We start from the raw sequence: 21,829 nt of genomic DNA, 5'->3' as shown, positions 1-21,829 counted from the left end.
GGCCAAGAGCTGGGATTATGTTAATGTCTCTGTCAGCTGTCTACTTTAACTCCCCGGGGAACTTTCCTGGGTTCCCACAGTTATTTATCCCACTGGAGAGTTCAATAAACTGCTCAAAGTCTCCTGACTCTACAGCCATGTTTAGCAACAACCACAGTCCACCTCTGAAGAAGTCAGTGCCCCTGGCATTATAATATATCACTGGTATTAGAATATATCACAGATCATGAATTTCTAAAAGAGCCTCAGCCACATTTCCAGTCCCACATGTTCCTGCAGAACCTCGTCACTCCCCCATGAGAAGGTGGAGTCTATTTCCCTTCCCTTGTACTTGGGCAGAATTTTTTGCCCATCTCGTTGGAGGTGACACTGCATAGTTCCTGAAGCTAGGTCATAAAAGGTAATGCAGTTTCTGCCTGGTGAGCTCTCTTTCTCCATTATCCTTTGAAACCCTGCTACCATGCTGTAAGGAAGCCCAGTTCACATGAGGAGGCTATGTGTAGGTGTTCCAGCCAATAGCCCCTGTTAAGATCTCAGACTAAAGCCAGCAGCAACCACCAGATATATGAGTAACTCAGCCTTCCAATGATCCCAGCTGAGGCCCCAGACACTGTGGGGCAGAGATAACCTGTTCCCCTACCCACTGTCCTCCAAATACCTTACAACAATATTCCTGATCTCACACACACACACACACACACACACACACACACACACACACACCTTGTTGGAGCCAATGAGTTTTAGGAAGACTTGTTTTGCAGTTTTGAGAAATTGATCAGAAAACCCCAACAGGTCTGCCCCACACAGTAATGAGGGCCCACCCAACACAGTCAAAGTCGCCCATCCCTGTGTCTCCTGGCAATGAAGTGAATGTTTCTGTCCACCTCTGCTGGGCTCACACCCCTAGCTGCTGCTGAGTGGTGGGCTAGTGCCCTCTGAATATGTCTTACTCCAGTTGAGAATGGGAACAAGGAGCCAGCCTAATACAGCCTAAACCTAGCCTCAACTGGGGAGCTACATGCATACCCTCAAATGCTCACAAGGACGTGGAGTTAGATCATGTCTAGTAACAGGCAGCGGAGAGGAGATACGACTCGTGGGGTTTGAAGCAAATGCCTGATACTTTTCTAAGGAAAAGGTGTCTGGGCTCACCTCTGTCTTGCACTCAGGGTCCTTGGCCTGCCGCCCGGGCATCAGTTTCATGGCTGAGGACAGGCTTCCGCTCCACAAAGTGACTTTGCTGTGGTGTGCAACATTTGAACGACTTGCCAGTGACTTCTTCTCAGATGCTGAGGGCAGGGAAGCAAAGAATGTCAGAGGTGAAGTGAGAGCACACACTATTTTTCATAGCTAGCTTGGCTTTCAAAGGGCCAACCAGGGGCATGAGCCCCCTGTGGTTGCCTCCAAAAACAGAAACAACCCAGGCTACAAGCTCACACTGCCGTCTTCTGACCTTCCTTTGGCTAAGAAACACTGTGGGCTTTGAGGTCACCAGACTTAGCCTAAACTCCTAGCTCCACGGCTTGTTGACCCACAGTTAGATGTTGAGCAGGTTAACTAAAGTTGCTGAGCCTCAGTTTTCTCATCCTGTGAAACAGGGATAACAATATCTAAACTAATTGAGGCATCATGAAGATTATGTAAGATATGTGTTTAAAGACCCTGGAACATGGAAAGTGTTCAATATAGGATTGTTGGCAAAAAGAGAGTCATTTGTAAGCTTTACAGTTTTACTACTTTATTCCACTGTATGTGCATGGATATATATATCCTATTTTATTTTACTCTTCTCTGAAATAGAATCTGACCATTTTGACTTTAAAAGTACATGAAAGTAGATAGGTATTGCTATTGTTTGAATGTGTGTTCCCTCCATAATTTACGTTGAAACGTAATCCCAATTGTGGTGGTACAAAGAAGTGGGACCTTTTGGGAGGTAATGAAAATATGAGGGTTCTACCCTCATGAATGAATTAGTGTCTTATAAAAGGGCTGAAGGGGACCATCCCGGGCCATTTTTGCCCTTCTGTCTGTTCCGACATGGGAGGACACAGCATTTCTCCCTTCCAGCGGATACAGCAACAAGGTACCATCTTAGAAGCAGATGCCAGACACAGCCCTCTGCAGACACCAGATCTACTGGCACCTTGATCTTGAACTTCCCAGCCTCCAGAACTGAGCAAATAATTTTCTATTATTTGTAAATCACTCAGTCTGTGGTATTTTGTTATGGCAGCATAAATGGACAAAACCAAGCATGTATATATACATCTGCCAGGACTAATTTAGAAAGCCAATTAGAAGGAGATTCTGGACCACTGGACAGTCTGGGACAATACACATGGAAATAACTAACTCCCGAATCACTGCAAATTTTGTGATTCTGGAAGATGTACAAGTATAGGAGGTGTAAGTTGAAAACAGTGATCATCTTGAAAACAAAATTAAAACTTCATTCTTGCAGCTGCATTGACTAATACGCAAAAATGCTGTTTATTAGTACCAAATATTAATATGGTAAAAATGTTGAGGTCACTAACAGAATGCAAGAGACATTAATATTTTGGGGATGAAAACTTTCACTTCATGAAGTGACAGGACATGAGGAATCTAAGTTCAAGGTAATTGCATGATATAGTGAAAGATTTCAAAGCTGGTAGATGGATATTAGGGTAGGACATAGAACCTCAAGTTCCTGAGCCCAGGCCACAGCCTCCACATGGACCTCTTCCTCTAAGAAATTACTGGAATCTTCTTGCTTGGTTGGCCCCTCTGGCCTTGCTTTCACCTAAGGTGCCATGTGATATTCATTCTTTGTAAGGAAAGATACATAAGATTTCAGTGATAGAAATCCCATCCACTTAAGGGATGAGACAGAGGGTCCAGGTGGAAAGGGCTCTGGGCCCTGAGTAGAACCTTGGGGGAGTTTGGCTCTATGAGACCCAGCAGTTCCCATTCCCTTGGGCCGAGTGGATAGAGACCTAAGTAATGCTGCCAGGCCTTGAGCATCGTCTCCTCCCAGAGTGGTGTGACCTCTTCAATCTTCACTTCCCTCTCTCCAGATTTCACAGAGAGATCGATCTTGAAGGCATCCTCCAGGGTCTGCTGCCTCTGTGCCACCAGCTGCTGCCAGAGAGTCTGCACTGTCTTCTGGATGTTGTGTTGGACTAGCAGAGAGAGCACATGGCACACTCAGGATGGCCTCAGTGACCCTCCCAGAGAGGGCTGGGAGATAGTGTGTCATGAGTGGTTTTACCCACACCCTTCTCTCTTAAGGTCTTGAACATCACCCCAGCTTTGCAAGCTTCAGCCAGAAGCAATCAGTATGGAGAGCCACAGGCCTGACAACAACGCTACCAACACCCATGCAAGCTGGCCTTCCTCCACCTCCACCTGCCTGTCACCAATTCCTGCCTGCCTCACATGTCCAGGACTGGGAAATAACATTTATGAGTTCAGAGACCCTCACTCCCCACCCTGTAATTCTGTTGGATACCAGAGGAACACCTTGTGTGAACTCCAGGTAGTCAAATAGCTCCACTCAAACAGCTCCTTCCAACCTTCCCTTACATGTTGACCACTCAGGGGAATGGACACCAAGCTCAAGGCTATCCTGTGGCTCAGAGCTCAGGAAACAGCCAGTCCTCTTTCCTGGACCTTGCTTCTCACTACCCACCCATTTCAGTCCCCTGAAATTCTTCAGATATAAGCAGATCTAACAAGCCAACTGTGTCTGCTGTGCCCCACATCTGTAATACTCTGAACTGCGCCTAAATTTCTTCTGATCTTGGACCAATGAGTCCCGTCTCTGGACCAATGAGCCCCTGGAGACTGTTTCTCTCACCCTAAGGGAAGGGACAGTGCCCAGCTCAGCTCTACCAGCCAAGTCCCAAAGTGTGTACATCCATGTTGTAATCAACACCATGTCCAACAAACTTTAAAGTCACAAGATTTTTGAGCTTGGCAGCTACCTGACAGAACACAGAGGCCCTGTGTGTACAATCTTTTATTTTTGAGATGAAGTTTCACTCTTGTTGCCTAGGCTGGAGTGCAGTGGTGTGATCTTGGCTCACTGCAACCTCCGCCTCCCAGATTCAAGTGATTCTTCTGCCTCAGCCTCCCGCGTAGTTGGGATTACAGGTGCCAACCACTATGCCCAGCTAATATTTTTGTATTTTTAGTAGTGACAAGGTTTCAGCATGTTGGCCAGGCTGGCTTGAACTCCTGACGTTAGGTAATCCACCTGCCTTGGCCTCCCAAAGTGCTGGGGTACATAACCCACTGCACCTGGTTGTGTGTACAATCTTGTATCACAACATATCACCAGGTAAGTGGAACAGTCTGCAAACCAGACTGGCAGAAGGAGTGGCAGAGCTTCTGCTTCCTGGACCAAGGGAGAGCATAATCTCTCAAACACATAGAACAGGCTGCTAGAAAAATAACTGCTAATCCCTTTAACTTGATTTGAGATTAGTAAATTCAAGAATAAACTCCATTAAGCGAAAAGTCTTATATATAGTAATGGGTTTATTTAATCCCTTCTCATTTACTAGGGAATGAAGCTGAGCAGCAACTAGGTAATGACCTGAACTAAATTAGGTGAGATGGGGCATGACAGTTTTAATTTACAGTAGAGTATCCTGGGATTAAGCTTCTAGTCAAACCAAGTCCCACAGAGCTTTCTCTTCACCTATCCATCCATTCATTCCTTTCCATTTCATTTCTAATATACAAAGACCAATCCAGTGTTACTTTCTACCAGCTTGCCTTGCTATATACTAATACATGATTACTCTGAGAATTCGTAAGTCTTCTGGCTTTTTGAAAATGTCCTTAATAGTATCTGCTTTCTTATTTTGGGAAGGACAAACTGAAGAATGCAACCCTAGCAGGTACCACTATCTAGTCACCACCCCTCTCCCACACACACACACATACTCACATACACACACAAAATGACAAATAAAATGTACCATCACTCAAACTTGGCAAGTCTTCTTTTTTTTCTTTCATGTCTTCATTTGGGGAAAGGAAGACTTGATGATAAGTAGACATTCTAGGCTTGGGCTCCAATCCAAATCCTTCTGGGTAACTAGTGGATAAGAGATTTTTCACTAAATTCCCATAAACTCCAGTTTCCTTGAGACCATTCCATTGCTCTTTATTACAAATAGTCATCCTCCAATAATTATCTATATCAATATGGAAAAAAACTTGTCTAATCAAATTAAATCAAACACTTTATAAGAAATTCCACAGCAGATATTTTAGAGTGGCACTCTGAATAGTAGGAGAAACACCTTCTCCTTATGAGAAGTCTTGTGAAATCCCACCTGTGCTGCCAGCGGGCCCCCGCTGCCTACTCCTGGTTCGCCACCATCAGAACTAGTCATTTCTCTCAGTGCATTCCCAAAGCATTAAACCCTGCCTTTGTTTGGCATTGATTTCATCCTGCCTGGAGTGGGACCAGGGTTGGCTTCATGGGCGTGCAACCTGTGCAATCACACAGGGCCCTGCACTAAGAAGAACCCTTTTTGGGCTCTGCTGTCATCATCTTGAAATTTTGGGTATTTTTGGACACAAGCCTCGCATTTTAATTTTGCTGGAGGCCTCACATATGATGTAGCCAGTTCTAAGTGGGGACACAGTGGTTTATACATTAGGTTTCCCATGAACCATGTGCTCTGGGGGTCCCCATTGTGTTAATGTCCACATGGCCATTATGACACAAACCAAATAGACACTCAGTAAATGTTCATGGATTGAACTGAAAATGACAAACATGGAAAGGAAAATAACCTGACATATGAGAATGCCCATTTTTGAAATTTCTAGAATAAAGTCAGTCTTGCTAAACAGAGGGAACTGAGGAAGGTATCATCTCAAGCACATAATTTAGTTGTCATTCTGCTCCTCTTTACCTGTGCTTCCAGGATGGATGAAGCCTAACTCCTGAAACAGGAAGAGAAAAAAGAAAAAGAAAAAGAAAGAAAAAGAAAAACCTCCCCAAATTAAACCACATACTGAAAATGGATTCTTTTCTTTCATTCAAACACAAGTGCCTCCTCTGGGCTAGGAGGGTTCCCCAAGGCTTCCCAGAGAGTTTTATGAGAAGTCAATGCTAGTGTTTTGTACTGTTCAGTGGTCAGCACTACAGGACGTGCGGGACTGTTTTTTTTTTTTTTTTTCAAGTGATCAAACAATTTTTGTTAGGATGACTATAATGAAGGAAAAGGACAAGAGCGAAGTGTGACATCCCATAGTCCTCTCTCCCTCTACACTCTCAAGCTCTAGTCATAAGACATCATATTCACAAGACATCATATTCATAGGCAGCAGGATGCTGAGATGCTGGAGAATGTGGTTCATGCACACTGACACAGAGAGAGAGAGAGATGGGAAGTATGTTCACTTTCCGTCTCTCTCTCTGTGTCAGTGTGCATGAACTACATTCAGATTTGGAAATCTGATGTATTTCCAAACTTGGGGCTTCAAGAAAAGGACTTAAATAAGTTTAATTTAATAGTTTTTTAACTAGCATTTTTATGGATGTCATTTTATGTCATATATTGCATGCATATGTAATTTTTTTCCTGAAAGCAAAATTATTCCTGCATTGCACAATACATTATATTTTTGCATTCTAAGATTGTAATTATTAAATGATAATGTTTCTGGAATCTGGCTACATCATAAAATCAATGTGTACATCTAATGTTGACATTTTCTGCCTCAAAAATTAAATCAATAAGGTATCTTACAATCTTAGAATGGTAGAAATAGGGTAAATTATTATTTCATGATGATTCTAGCTGCTGTCACATGGACAAGTTTGGGGATTACTTACCATGTTATCAAACATTTCACAAAATATGGAAGACCAGATAAACAAAAGGATGATATCATTTATACAGACTTCAGTCCTCAATCAAGCTTCCCTCTACATCTCTCCTTTCTGCATGGACCACCAGCAGGCAAGGAAACAAGTGGGCAGCTCTTACCTTCTCTCATTGAGTAGCAAAAGGCAATGCATGAGACACAGGAGGAAGCTGACGTTGGAATTGTAGGTGGCAAAGACAACATCCCAGTGCTCCTGCAGAAAGCCCAGGATGCTGAGAAGGCTGAGGCATTCGGAGAGGGACTGCTGGGGCTTGGATAGGCAATAAAGAATGACTTTATTTAAACTGCTGTATAAAGTGCTGAGGACAGTGTCCCTTTGAGAAGAGGCAGTCTCAATGACCTGTGTCATTAAAAAAAAAACACACATACACATACTTGTGAGTGCTTTGCAATTTTAGTTACAGATCCAGTTTACTACAAAAATAATATAATCAAAAAGTGACATGGCTTATTGCCCAAAGTAATTTATAGATTCAATGCTATTCCCATTCAGCTACCACTGATATGCTTCACAGAATTAGAAGAAACGATCTTAAAATTCATATGGAGCCAAAAAAGAACTCATATAGCCAAGACAATCCAAAGCAAAAAGAACAAAGCTGGAGGCATCACGCTACCTGACTTCAAAGTACACTACAAGGCTGCAGTAACCAAACAGTGTACTGTTTTTGTACAGAACTGGTACAAAAACAGATACATAGACCAATAGAACAGAATAGAGAACTCAGAAATAAGACTGCATATCTACAACCATCTGATCTTTGACAAACCTGACAAAAACAAGCAATGGGGAAAGAATTCCCTATTTAATAAATGGTGCTGGGAGAACTGGCTAAACATATGCAGAAAATTGAAACTGGACCCCTTCCTTATACCTTATATGAAAATTAACTCAAGATGGATTAAAGACTTAAATGTAAAACCCAAAACTATAAAACTTCTAGAAGAAAATCTAGGCAACACCATTCAGGACATAGGCACGGGCAAAGATTTCATGATGAAGAAGTCAAAAGCAGTTGCAACAAAAGCAAAAATTCACAATGAGATCTAGTTAAACTAAAGAGCTTCTGCACAATAAAATAAACTATCATCAGAGCAAACAGGCAACATATAGAGTGGGAGAAAATTTTTGCAATCTATCCATCTGTCAAAGGTCTAAAATCCAGAATCTACAAGGAAATTAAAAATTTTATAAGAAAAAAAAAAAAAAAAAACAACCCCATTAATAAATGGGCAAAGGACATGAACAGACACTTCTCCAAAGAAGACATTCTTGTGGCCAAAAAATATATGAAAAAAAAATGCAACATCACTCATCATTAGAGAAATGCAAATCAAAACCACAATGAGATACTATCTCATGCCAGTCAGAATGGCAATTATTAAAAGTCAAGAAACAACAGATGGGGTGAAGTTGCAGAGCAATAGGAACACTTTTAGGCTGTTGGGAATGTAAATTTGTTCAACCATCATGGAAGGCAGTGTGGTGACTCTTTAAAGATCTAGAACTAGAAACACCATTTGACCCAGCAATCCCATTACTGGGTATATATCCAAGGGAATATAAATTATTATGTTACAAAGATACACGCACACGTATGTTCCTTGCAGCGCGCAAAGACATGGAATCAACCCAAACGTCCATCGATGATAGACTGGATAAAGAAAATATGGTACATACATACCATGGGATACTATGAGCCATAAAACAAATGAGCTCATGTCCTTAGAAGGGACATGGATGAAGATGGAAGCTATTATCCTCAGCAAACTAACACAAGAACAAAAAACTAAATACCACATGTTCTTACTTGCAAGTGTGAGCTGAACAATGAGAAAACATGGACACAGGGAGAGGAACAACACACACTGGGGCCTGTCAGTGGGTGGGGTGGGGAGAGGGAGAGCATTAGGAAAAATAGCTAATTCATGCTGGGTGTAATACCTAGGTGATGGGTTGATAGGTGCAGCAAACCACCATGGCACACATTTACCTATGTAACAAACCTGCACATTCTGCAATGTACCCTGGAACTTGAAATAAAAATAAAAGTGACATGGCTGGGTATGATGGCTCACATCTGTACTGCTAATACTTTAGGAGGCCAAGATAAGAAAATCTCTTGAGGACAGGTGTTCAAGACCAGCCTGGGCAGCAACATAGTAAGACCCTATCTTTCCAAAAAGTTAAAAAAAAAAAATTTGTCCAGGCAAGGTAGTACATGTCTATAGTTCTAGCTACTCAGGAGGCTGAGATGGGAGGATTGCTTGAGCCCAGGATTTTGAGGCCCAAGATTTCGAGAACTAGGATCATGCCACTGCACTCCAACCTGGATGACAGGGCAGGACCTTGTCTCTTAAAAAAAAAATTGACATGACCTGAAATTCAAATAGGACTAGTTTCCTCTACTTTCAGGTGTTTATTTAGGGAAATGATCAATCAAGGCTATGCAGAATTTGGGTGAAAAGTTGTGTTAAAAAAGGTTGAAAGTTTGTTGTAGTCATATTACAGAAAATAGATTTGGTGACCCAAGATTTTTGAAACACTAGTAACAAGATTGACATTCAATGTATGAGAACATGCTATTAATAATATCTAATTTAAAAAATCATCATGTGTCATTATTAATAGTTATCATAGAATTCTTACAGTATTCCAGGTATTATGCTAAGCATTTTGCATAGATTTGCACATACTGCCTGTTTGTCATAAAAACACCATAGACGCTAAGTTACCCCACTGTAGGGATAAGAGGCTAAGGGTCAGAGAGGCTGCGTGGTTCAGCAAGGATCAAACATACAATGGACACTTAAGCCATGCTCTTAACCACCATATCATCTACTGGAGATGGAGTCCAGAAGATTTTAGTTCAAAAGAAACTTAGAGGGAGAAGCAGAAGACCCTGATTTGTAGCCTTAGCATGGACTGGTCCATACATCTCCAAACATTTGTTTGGCTTCCATGAAAAGAATCCATAATACAAAAAGTATGCACAAAGTTTTTCAGTCCGATAGAAAATGAATTTGTTATAGGCTACTCCCTTAGAATTTCACAGGTAACGCAATGTTTCTACTCATGAAATGAAGGTCTGTGTAAACCTGTTGGGGTTTGGGATTCATTTCTTTATCATGGTCCTCTCCTGCTCCTCAGATGGGTCTCGAACTGAGGTTAAGAGGGGCAGACATCACAGACAGCCAGCAGGAGAGGAGGCCGGTGGACATGTGGGGAGCTGAGCCCTCGGGCCCAGTCCCCCTGAAGGCACCATGGCCCCCACTGGCACCTATGTTTGGAATATTAGCTGGGAGTCCATGCTTTAGCCATAGGGAGCTCAGCAACTTCTTTCCATTTATAACACAACTTGCCAGGAATCTGATTTTAACCCTCACAGAGCTGACAAGGGCAGGGCTATTTCTCCTCTCTTGGAGTTGTTCCTTAAGAAGCCTTTGAATTCAAGTCTTTCCAGGTTTACCTGGACCTGCTCATCAGACAAGTGAAGATGACTCTAGAAACTGTGCAGAGGCCTAGTCCTGGGGTCTGTGGGTGACTCTGCAGTCAGAAGGGTGCTGGGAGCCAATTTCACTCTCTATGAGATGTGAAGAGGAAGGAGAGTAGTCCTCCTAGTTCTGCTGCAGAGAGCGTACCCAGGACTGCTGGCAGGAGCTGCTGGAGGTAGATCCCAGCTTGATAAGAGAAAGTTCTTTCCAAGAATCATAGACATCCCCCTGGGTGGGACAACCTGAACTTTAGTGGGTTCCCCATCACAGGGAGGGTTTGAGCAAAGGTTGTATGGAGGCTTGTCAGGAAGTCTCCAGCTTGTAATGGGGCTGAGATCTAAAAAAAATGGTCTCTTTCCATGCTAGAATTTTGAGATTGTACAATTCTCACAATTTGTGAGGGAAGCAACAGGTTTTAGGAGTTTACAGAGCTCAGGTGCAAGTGCAGGGCGCTGAGGCTTCCAATCCCTGGGACTGGGCTCAGGTGGCCTGAGGTGAGAACCCTGCGGGACTTGTAGTAGTCTCCAGGTATTACCTGGGCCTAAAGGGCCTCCTGCTTCCTCCCACCTGGCTCAGATTCTACTCCAGGGAGGGAGGGCAGATCCAGTGGGACCAACTGGACAATAGCGAGGGGCACATCATTCAGATCCACATGGACACCCGGTCAGTGAACAGCTCTTACCACCAGGATGTGCTCCAGGATGAAGAGGAGGATATGCCTGGGGTCTGCTGAGAACATCCCGCTGTACAGCTTCTCCACCAGCTTCTGGGTGAAGCAGGAGATGTTGGCAAGTGAAGGGGCAGCAGCAGTTTCTGCACTTGGCTGAGGCTCTTTGCTGTCTGTGGAGTGAGGGGACAGGTGGAGGTGAGAGTCTAAACGGACTTCTCTCCGTGACAGTCTCCAAGCCCCTTGTGGTGACCAACTGCATCTTATTCACCTCTGTTTACCCCATGGCTCCAAAGATGGAGTCTTGTACTGAGGAGGTGCCCAACACACACACATTTAATCAAAGTGAACAGATCTTGAGTAATCTGGTCAGTGACATAAACCAAGTGGTGAGAAAGCAAGCAAGGGGAAGCATTTCTTCCTGTGGCTTTTTGGAGGAGGACGGGGAAGAATGTGCTGCCTGAGACAAATGAGCAGGCATCATGATGACCAGGGGCCCTGCTGCTACACTGGGCAGAGGATAAAGCCATACTGTCAATATCCGTCTATGCTCACCAACACAGCAGGCACTGGGCTCAGCCATGTGTGTGATGATCTTAGCTAACCCCTAGCACAACCCTGTGAGTTCACCACAACTGTCGTCCTCACTCACAGATCCAGACACCTGACTAGAGTCACATGACTGTCCAGTGGCAGAGCCAAGTCCAGAACTGGGGTTGCCAAAACCACAATTCACCACCCTACTACTCTCCTGCATTCCAGTCTCTCCATGAGAAAGATCATGAAGTCAGGGCTTCTGAGTGGGAGGCAAGGAGAAGTCCAGGGGAGAACTCATGTTCCTAGCGATTCCTGTGGCTTGGGAACCACAAAAAAGGCTTTTGTTTAGGCTTGTCGAAAAGGTACAGCTGTCCTGGAACCAAGTATTTTGAATGAAACTTCGATTTTAAGCTCTGAAGGGGCATGGCAGCGTCTTCATCCAGGTTCATTGTTTAAGAAACATCAACTGTGCTCCTATCCTGTACCCAGGCAGAATGCTGAGCACGGAAGGTTAAATTCTGGTATCTTGGCTTCCATTATGGGAAGAGGCTGCATTTCTACTGAGGGCATAGGAGAGCCAATTTTTGCTCAGAGGACAAGAGGGCTTTCTGTCTGTAACTGGCACAGCATGACAAGGGTGTCATGGAAAGTAGCAAGTGCCCCTCCACTGGGCCCCAAGGCAGGAGCCAGGGAGTTATTGTCGATGATGCCTGGAGGGACTGATGCCAGGTGGAGGCAGCATCCCACAGCTAGGGTCAGCTCCTGGCCAGCATGCTGGTTTCCCCTCCGCTGTCAGCAGCCTCATGTCATGAATGGGGAGGACCAGTTGCCCCACTCACCTCTGAGCATCGCTGTGTCACCTCTACTTGTCATGTGGAATATTTCCATAGCAGAAAGCAGGACCTTGGACTGGAAGTCTCGCTTCTGTTGGCTAGTGGCGTGGTCTGGAGAAGCCTGGAAGCACAGCCTGGGACTGAGACAACCACCACAGGGCCATCGTGTCCACCCAGTGCCCACTGCCTCCCTAGCCTGGCTGGGGCATTTAGGCCACATCTGCCACCAGTGTGGGCTGCTTACAATTGCCCCTTCTCTGGGGGACCAACCTCTGTGACCAGGCTGCCTCGTCCAGGAAGCAACGCCCATTTCCGAGGGTAAGGAGGCAAGTCGGGGGAACCCATAGCCCACGGCCACCTGTCAGGTGCTGCAGGTGGGGCCAGCCCTGGGAGGCAGAGAGCAACCCAGAACCCCCGTTGGGCCAGGCTCCAGCTGGGACCACCTCTGGGCTAGCTTCACCTCCTGCCCCTCTGTCTCTCTCCCCGCTTCTCCTGAGAACACCCCCTCCAACCCACTGGCCAATAACTCACTTACACAAAACTCCCACCTCTGGCTCTGCTTCTAGGTACCCTGCGCTCACTCCTCTATCACCTGTTGCTCTTTTGGGGCCCATGGTTCACAGATTCCCCTTCACTCGCTGTGGGCCCCAGGCCCTCTGTCTCCCTGGGTGCATCCTGCCCTTGCAATGCCTGTATCCCAGCAGCCTCCACAGCACAGAGCCCAACGTCACCTTTTCCAACCCACCTCCAAGAGCACCTCCAGGGGCAGCCACTGCTTGGGACTGGAGGCTCCAAGCAGAAGCTCCCTCAAGAGGAGCTGCATGAACTCCCTTAGCTGCCTCCGGGCGGGATGTGTCTCAGTGGGAGCCTGGAAACCCTCCACTGTGCTGTCGCCTTCAGCTGCAGCCTCAGGACTGCTGGTGTTCCGGGTGGACTCAGTCCCAGCCCCCTCAAAGACAAGAGAACCCCAACATGAGTGGCCTGCCCTGCCTCAAGCTCTTTCCCACCAACCTATGCCATGTGCATGGCAGGATTATTGTCATGCCCAGTGACATGAATGGAAATTGAGGCTCTGCAAAGGAAAGTGATTTGCCCAGGGACCAGCTGCTCATAAGGTGGCCTGCTGTAGTTTGAGAACATGAGATGCCAAGTGTTGTTTGCCAAGCAAACAAGCTAAACCATAGAGTCAGAGAGGCCTGCAGAGTTCATGATGAACTCCAGAATGTGCCAGGAGCAAGCTGCTTCACATCTCCAAGCCACAGCTCCCCATCGGTTAAATAGAGACAATAAAAACCATCTGACACTGGATCTGGGAGAATGGCATGAGAGAATAATGAACGTGGCAAAGCCCAGCCCTTGGTAGACAGAGAGAGTCAGTGCCCATCTTGTGATGGGGAGCTCACCTCTACTTCCTGCCCAGTCTCTGCTGATGCCCACAGACAGGCTCCCCAGGCAAGAACAGTGGAGAAGTGGGACTACAAGAGTTCTTTCCTCTAATTCCTGAAGTGCTTTGGCATCCACTCTTTTGTTTTATATTTATAAAATGTTGTTGGGAGATCAGTGAGACAGGGGTCATTACCCCAGATACGTCCAGGAGGACACAAAGATGCTGGAGGCCGAATGACGCGCCCAAGGACACGCGGCCAGGGACTCCTGACTCCCAGCCCGTGAACTTCTCCTGCGCATTCATCTGTTAGCACCTCCCTTTGCTCATTCATAAAATTAATGCGGCCATTCTTAATTAAGCCATAAAATGAATTTAATGGCACCTAGGGAGGTAGTGACTGCATTAATTAGCTCCGTGTGGCCTTGATTGGAAAGATGCCATATAAATTCACAGCAAATCCAAGCCTTTGGCCACCAGCCTTCTGCATGAAGAGGGTCTGGTATGTTTTCTATACAACAAAAGCCTTGGCAGAGCTGACTTGGAGCTGCAAAAGGCAAAGATGGCTGGGAGGTGCACCTTGGAATTAGAGCCAGAAGCCCCAAGGCAAAAGCCTGACCTCGCCTGAGGATGTGGGGGCTTCATCCTCAGCCAGAAGCCCCAAGGCAAAAGCTGGGGATGTGACTCTGGGCCAGACCCTCCCCTGGGCAGGAACTGCTGACCATGGGGAGCAGGAGCCCTGGGTCAGAGTGTGCACCTGGGCTGCTGGTGGGGGCACTCGGCTGGAACCCCAACTCAGCAGATGGCGAGCCTGACCCTTGGGCATGGGGGCTGAGCTGGGTATCTGCGTAGAGAATGTTAGGCCTCTGGACCCCTGCAGAAAACCCGCCCAGGGAAGTGTCAAGGGGCAGCCTGTAGGCTCGCCCTTGCTCCCTCCCTGGCCAGGCTGCCTGCACCTCTGGCTGCGGGTCCTATCCCGCCTCTCCCCTACAACCAGCACTGCATTCCTTCACTACTGTTTGCTTTGTTTTTTATCTTACTTTTTAGTAAGTTACTTGATATGAACTCATAAAACTATTTCAAATTTATGTTATCTTTTTATGAAACTTCTGGTCTTTATATTTAGTCTTTTTATTAAAACCAATTACTTTTAAAGTTTATTTGGCCATTTAATTTTATTTTAAACTGACTGTAATGAAAAGGACAAGGCTTTAGGGTAAGAGTGAGATTTAAACCCTGGCTCTGTCACTTGTTAATCGCATGAAGTTCAGTACATTTCACTCTTGCAATCAATCTGGGAGATGGGTTTTGTGACCCTCAGTAAGCCTGGAGGAAACTGGTGAGCACCGCTTTGCCTCTCTGAATCTCAGCTTCCCCTCTCAGACACCACCTTCATCAGGTGGCAGTTCAGGTTCTCTAAAGCACAGGTTTCAGGAGATGGAGGCTGTCGCCATGGGTATGCTTCTGGAAAAGGTTAGCTAGGAGAGCATGTTGCTCATTCATTTGGGCATTTAGCAAATGTTTATGCAGCAACCACTCCAGGCCCAGCATTGCACTTGGCATGGATTATAAACCCCCCTATGTAGCATTGTTCACCTTTCAAATATGCTCCTTTAGCTACAGTTGGCAACTTGCAGGAAGACACAGTTAGCTTGCTTGCCCTCACTGGGTCTCCACTTCCTAATCCACCAGAGTGGAGGTGGTTGTGTAAATTTCCGCCCTTCCTTCTTCCATACCTGACCTTCTTCTTTAGTCTTCACCTGCTTCTCGCCTCTCAGCTCCCAGGAACTCTTAGCTTACCTGAGTCCCACACGGCCCTGACCCAGCCAACCCTTGACCTGCTGGGCCTAGCTGGAGGCCTCAAACTCACACGTCTTCCCATAGCCCCTTCTCTAACCACCAGAGCATAAGACCCAAGACTTCATCCTTAAATCAGGCTCTGCCCTCCCCTTGACTTGCCTGGCTCTGAGTTGGGCCTCTGCAAACCCACTGCCTAGAAGGGCACACAAGTCATGGCCCAGGGGACTGCAAGTGGGACGAGGGTCCCAAGAGCAAAAGTTCTTGCAGGATGCCCTCCCAGGACTGCCCTCCCCCATATGATGCACAGTAGCAGGCTTCCTGGAATGGGAGTCACTGTCTCCCCTTGTCAGTACCTGTGTATGCCACAGAGAATGGACTTTATCTGCCATTAGACTTCTCGTTACTGAGATTCTTAACAGCTCAAAAAAAGTATTGAATCTCAGAGCTGAAAATGACCTCGAGGTGTATCTCACCCAAAAAAGGAAGATTACCCAAGCTGCTTATTCAATGTTCCCCTCAAGTTGCCTTAAAATGTATTTTAATTTTAGGGGGGTAGGGAGGGATTTTGCCCTTTGCCCTTGAAGGATGATGACGCTTACACCTGCCCTCTCTGGGTAGGGCAGCAACGTGTCCTACCTTTTGGGCTCCCAGGGGGAAGGTGGCTATGGCCAAGGTCTGGAGGAACTCCGGGGCTCGCCACGCCGGATCCTGGGGGTAGGTGCGGTGCACGAGGCTGAGGAACTGCAGCATGCTGGTTGGGAACGTCTGTGCCCAGGAGCCATCCTCAGAACCTGCCAGGGGCTGAGGCACACTTGGTGAGAGGTGGTGCAGGGCAGCATGATGGGGGCTGCCTCCCTAACCAGAGGAGCTGAGGTCTAGGGAGAAGGCTCCTTCCTGAGACTTTCAACAAGATACATTAAGACTTCAAATCAGCACTAGACACTAACGTCAATTGAGGAAGTGTTTAATATGTGCAGATGTTGTAAGGGCTTCACACATATGCCTCTTCTCACCCCACAACAACCCTCTGAAGTAGGTTCTATGTTTACCTCTAGCCTTTTTGTCTTTTCTTTTAAGTTCCTGCGTTTTATTTTTGATACTTGTCTACTGTATTGGGTAGATGATGCTTTCCTGACACAGATCTTAATTGTATCAAATTCACTAAGTAACTTTGTTATTGTTGTATATACATACATGTTAGATCCTAGAAGGCTGAGTCTTGTTTTTCACCAAGTCTAAAATTCACATCTTTAATATAGAAATTTAACCTTTTTATGTTTGCTGTTAAGATGTACATGTTTGGTCTTATATCTTTATTTCTCTCAGCATATTACGTATTTTCTTTGTTTTAAATGCTTGCATGTGATTCCTTTTGTTTGCTTTATTTTGAATAACATTACTTGATTAAATAGATAACAGATTCCTTATGCTCCATACAGAAAATATACATCTTTTCAGACACTCCTAAATTAATTACTCATTAGGCCTATAATAAAATCATGAATAAATTTCTCGAAGATGAAAAATATACAGATCACATGATCTCAGCAGGGCAAAAACATAACTAGAAATAGAGAACAAAAGTTTACAACCCAAAAATCTCCACCACATGGACATTAACAAATGTGAATCAAAGAGATCTTTAAAATTGCAATCACAGAAATTCCAGAACATAACAAAAAATGAAGATGTCAAAATCAAAATCTTAGAAATTGACAGAAATAAAATCAGGGGACTGATAAATGTACCCAAGAGCTGGTTATTTATTTAAGTCCACAAGCCTTCAACTCCTAAGTCACAAGAGAGGCTGAGAAGGAGAGAGCAGGACACAAACTGAGAATACGAAGGGAGAAAGAATCACAGAGAAAATGACAGGAGTTAAAGGAGACCATTTGTGCAAATTATATGAATGGGAAATTATTTTAAAATATCAATTAACTAAACTAGGTCAAGAAGACATTTAAAAGCCTAACCAAGCCAATAATAATGGGACAAATTTAGGTCCAGGCAATTTCATAGGAACAATTAAAATAATACAAAAATCATGGATTTAACATCTCGCTGAATACAAAGAAAGAAGTCTTTTTCATATAATATTAGCATAATACTGATGTCAAAACCTGAAAAATATATAACAAAAAGTAAACTGCAGGCTAATATCATTTATAAGGATGCATGAAATCAAAAAGAAAATACAAACGGAGGCTGGGCATGGTGGTTCACGCCTGTAATCCCAGCACTTTGGGAGGCTGAGGTGGGTGGATCACGAGGTCAGGAGTTCGAGACCAGCCTGACCAACAGGGTGAAACCTCATCTCTACTAAAAATACAAAAATTAGCCAGGCATGTGGTGGTGCGCGCCTGTAATCCCAGCTACTCAGGAGGCTGACGCAGGAGAATCGTTTGAACCCAGGAGGCAGAGGTTACAGTGAGCCAAGATAGTGCCACTGCACTCCAGTCAGAGCGACAGAGCGAGACTCTGTCAAAAAAAAAAAAAAAAAAAGGAAAGAAAGAAAACATAAACAGAATAAAGACAGAGTGACTAAATGAGGTCTTCGCGAGAATGCAAAGAAATCTTTTGATGTAATTCATCATAGGAAACTGGCTACAAGAAAAAAAAAGCATAGGATGATCGAATTGTGTACTAAAAGAGTATCTAATAATAGCAATAAAAACACTTCTGAGCCTGGCCAAAATGATGAAATCCCGTCTCTACAAAAATACAAAACTTAGCTGGTCATGGCGGTGCACGCCTGTGGTGTCAGCTACTTGGGTGGCTGAAGTGGGAGGATCATTCGAGCCTGAGAAGCGGAGGCTACAGTAAGCTGAAATCACACCACTGCACTCCAGCCTAGGCAACAGAGCAACACCCTGTCTCAAAAAAAAAAAACTTGTTTCAAAAAGGGCAAAAAGTGGGATCCCTACTTTCTCAGCATAATCCCACACACCCAGAAAAACTGGCAAAAGATATAATCAGGCAATTGACAGCAAAATAGAGAGAGAGGAAAATAAATAAAGATAACTAATAAACATATGAAAAATGGTTTCAACCTCACTAATAATAAATGCAAAAGAACTCAACTATGAAGCTATCATCAGTTTGGCCATGATGTTGAGGCTGTGAGGATGGGGCTGAGCCCTTCTGTACAAGATGAGTTAGATATTCACTGGTGGGATGTGTGTGCATAATGACTATTTCAATCTTTCTGAGAAGCACATCCAAAAGAAAATGCATGAAGGCACATTTTGACCTGCTACACCACATCCCAGAATACACACTAAGGAGGTCATCAAGATAGAAAGAAAGATATTTGTTTAAGCAAGTTCATTACAAACAACACTCTGTAAAACAACATAAATTTCTATTACAAATACAAATTATCTCCATGTTTTTTAAATTTTATTTGCATGAGAAGAGATCCACAAATACTGAGGAAAAAAGGCAAAAGGGTTGCATGTGGTCTCATCCTCTGTGAGGATATGGTTGAATCTTGGAGAAGCGTCTGGAAAGATTCCACCAAATTCACAGTGCTCATTTTTGGGTGGATGTATGTCAGGTGGGTGTTGTTTACTTTCTGTTTTTCCCTTTTGTTTAAATGTTAAAGGTAATCATGTATCATTTTACAAAAGCAGTAAGTTTCCCCATACAATTAAGCCTCCAATTGCCTTTGGTGCCTACAGGATGAGGTCAGAATTTTTCAGCCTCTTCTGGAAACCCTTCCTGACCTGGCTCACCATTAATTATTCCTGTTCACAAGTCACATGGCCTCTACCCCATGTCTAAAATAACTCTTTTGCTCACCACCCACCTCTACTGGACCTTGAAGGCCCAAATTAAAGGCTTCTCACTCCAGAAGCCTCTCCATGCCCTGCCTGCAGCTGGCGGCCATCTGCCTTCTCTAAGTCAGGTCCCTTCCCCAGGTCACTCATGAGCAAGGAGGTGGACTCATTGAGAGGAGAGGCCCCTCCTCCTCCTAAGAAATGTTCCCTTTGACTGAAAGCAATAAATCTCCCAGTGAAGAAACCCAATGCTTAAACAAATGATAAACAATATCACCTGCAAGAGCACCTAAAGCTCAGAGACCTATAGTCTGGGTTTCCAGTTGTGCCCGAGTCACCTCTAGGAACCTACCTCATCTCTTCTGCAGGATCTAGCTAATTACTGGCATTAGTGGGAAGATGCTAGGAGTAAAGTCAAGGTGACCCTTCCAAACTGGCCTTCCCATCAGAACCTCCTTGGGGCAGCATGTGGGGAATGGATCTCACCTGGCTCATGGTGGCTTTCAGCATTTCCAGGAGCAGCAAGGCACCTTCTGTGCACAGCCCAGCCTGGAGGACTTCTTCCTGGTGGTGCCTCTGCAGGAGCCACTGAAGCATGGCATCAAGGCTGTCCTGGAAGAGGAGGCAGGGGCTGTAAGCAGACCTACTGCTACTCACCAAGAGAACCAGCTTTGCAGCCAGTTCACTTGTTTCCAGGGGGGTCCCCAGTGGGAAAAGCAAAAGAGCACAGTAGCAGCCTAGGTGATTGATCCATAGGAATAATTTCACCCCACTAGATGGTGCATAAGGGAAAAAGCACCTCTAAGAAGGTGCTGAAGACCCCCTAGAGACTGGCATCTAGTTCAGTTATTTTAGTCTGACATCATAAGTCAATATGTTAATCAACTTTAATTAACTTTTGTAAATTAGATTATATAAGATGTACAAAGAATTCAAAGGTTTCAGGGGAAACTTCGGCATGTAGAGGTTTAGAGAGATTCTAAACCCAGGGTTTAGAATCAGGATGGCCTGACTCAGACTTTTTAATAGCTGAGCTCAGGCAAGCTATTGAGCTTCTTGGCAGTTCAGTTTCCTTCTCTGTGAAATGAGAATTATATTATCTACCCCATGGGATTGTTTAAATATCAAGCAAAATAAAATATGTAAAACATCTATCACAGGTTCCAACACTTAGCAGACATCTGTTTCCTGAGATATGCTAGCGAAATAAAAACTCAGGGTCTCAATGACCTTAGTAAAGCATATTAAAAACTTTATTTTGAAGTGTAATCTACAATGCCATTAGCATATGTCAAGATTTAGATTTGCCAACTATAAAGATATTCAAAAGGGGTAGATTTTTTAACCTGCTGTTTGCAAAGCCACGCCCCTCCCATATTTCAATTCAGTTCAGTTTAACTCAACTCGATTAAGACCAAGAAACAGTTTCCAAGTTGGCTATTTGTCAGGGTCCAGGAAGTTGAGTGAAAGGTGGGCCCGTTCTTCAGGGGCTCAGTTTCTAAGAAGGCAGGCACACATTTGTGTTGGTGCCATCCATATGGGGTAAACTACACTGAGGCACAAAGGAGGAAATGGTCTCCTCTCTCTGGGGGTCTAAGTAGGAAGTAGCATCCAAGCTGAGTGCTAAGGGAGGACACTCCCCCCAGGTAGACGATGGTGGGAAAGAGGAGTGAGTAAGGGCAGCAGTGCGGGTGAGCACAGATCAGCTGGTCTTACTGGAGATGATTTAGGAGAGTCACAGCTGAGGGCAGGTGAATTGCAGCTGGGTTGGAAAGATACATCAGGCAGTCAGAGATGAGGGAGCTTGGTGCCAGCTATGAAGTCTGACCCTGATGCTGCAGGTGTGAAAGTCACCTGAATTTAGTGCAAGGGAGCAGGTGCATATGGTGAGTACAGAGTCCTCTTTGGAGAAATGTGGCCAAGGAACGATAGGAAAGTGACCAATAGGCAGCAGTTGGTCAGGAGTGTTATCAAGGGGCAGCCTCTGGTTTTAGGTGGGATGCAGCTGAACATAATTATGGCTTATGAGGAACGAGTTGATAGAAAAGGAAAAACTGAAAATACAAAAGGAAGAAAGGGGGCCGGGTGCAGTGGCTCACACCTGTAATCCCAGCTCTTTGGGAGGCCAAGGTGGGTGGATCACCTGAGGTCAGGAGTTTGAGACCAGCCTGGCCAACTTGGCAAAACTGCATCTCTACTAAAAACACAAAAATTTACCAGGCAAGGTGGTGGGTGCCTGTAATCCCAGCTACTTGGGAAGCCGAGGCAAGAGAATTGCTTGACTCCAGAAGGCAGAGGTTGCAGTGAACCAAGATCACACCACTGCACTTTCCCAGGGTGACACAGTGAGACTCTGTCTCAAAAAGAAAAGAAAAAAAAAAAAAAAGAAAGAAAGAAAGGAAGGAAGGATAACTATGGGGTGAGGTCACCC

The 21,829-nt window shown here is 44.9% G+C and overlaps 1 protein-coding gene across 3 annotated transcripts in view; it reads right to left on the bottom strand.

Moving 5' to 3' along the window:
- WDFY4 (WDFY family member 4) overlaps window positions 1-21,829 on the bottom strand; it is a 312,143-nt gene that overhangs the window by 153,148 nt on the left and 137,166 nt on the right. For all 3 annotated transcript variants that reach the window (XM_023230197.2, XM_023230195.2, XM_023230196.2), the window contains exons 31-39: window positions 19,885-20,010; window positions 16,256-16,420; window positions 13,181-13,384; window positions 12,442-12,556; window positions 11,081-11,238; window positions 7,005-7,243; window positions 4,977-5,095; window positions 2,985-3,170; window positions 1,156-1,292 (exon numbers count right to left, since the gene is read on the bottom strand). In XM_023230197.2, the coding sequence (XP_023085965.1) occupies window positions 1,156-1,292; window positions 2,985-3,170; window positions 4,977-5,095; window positions 7,005-7,243; window positions 11,081-11,238; window positions 12,442-12,556; window positions 13,181-13,384; window positions 16,256-16,420; window positions 19,885-20,010 (1,449 nt within the window). The remainder of the gene's footprint in view (window positions 1-1,155; window positions 1,293-2,984; window positions 3,171-4,976; window positions 5,096-7,004; window positions 7,244-11,080; window positions 11,239-12,441; window positions 12,557-13,180; window positions 13,385-16,255; window positions 16,421-19,884; window positions 20,011-21,829) is intronic.

The sequence above is a fragment of the Piliocolobus tephrosceles genome, chromosome 9 (assembly GCF_002776525.5).
Source record: "Piliocolobus tephrosceles isolate RC106 chromosome 9, ASM277652v3, whole genome shotgun sequence".
NCBI classification, from domain to species: Eukaryota; Metazoa; Chordata; class Mammalia; order Primates; family Cercopithecidae; genus Piliocolobus; species Piliocolobus tephrosceles.
Note: the sequence above shows the minus strand (reverse complement) of the source record. Positions and strands in the feature narration are given on the sequence as shown.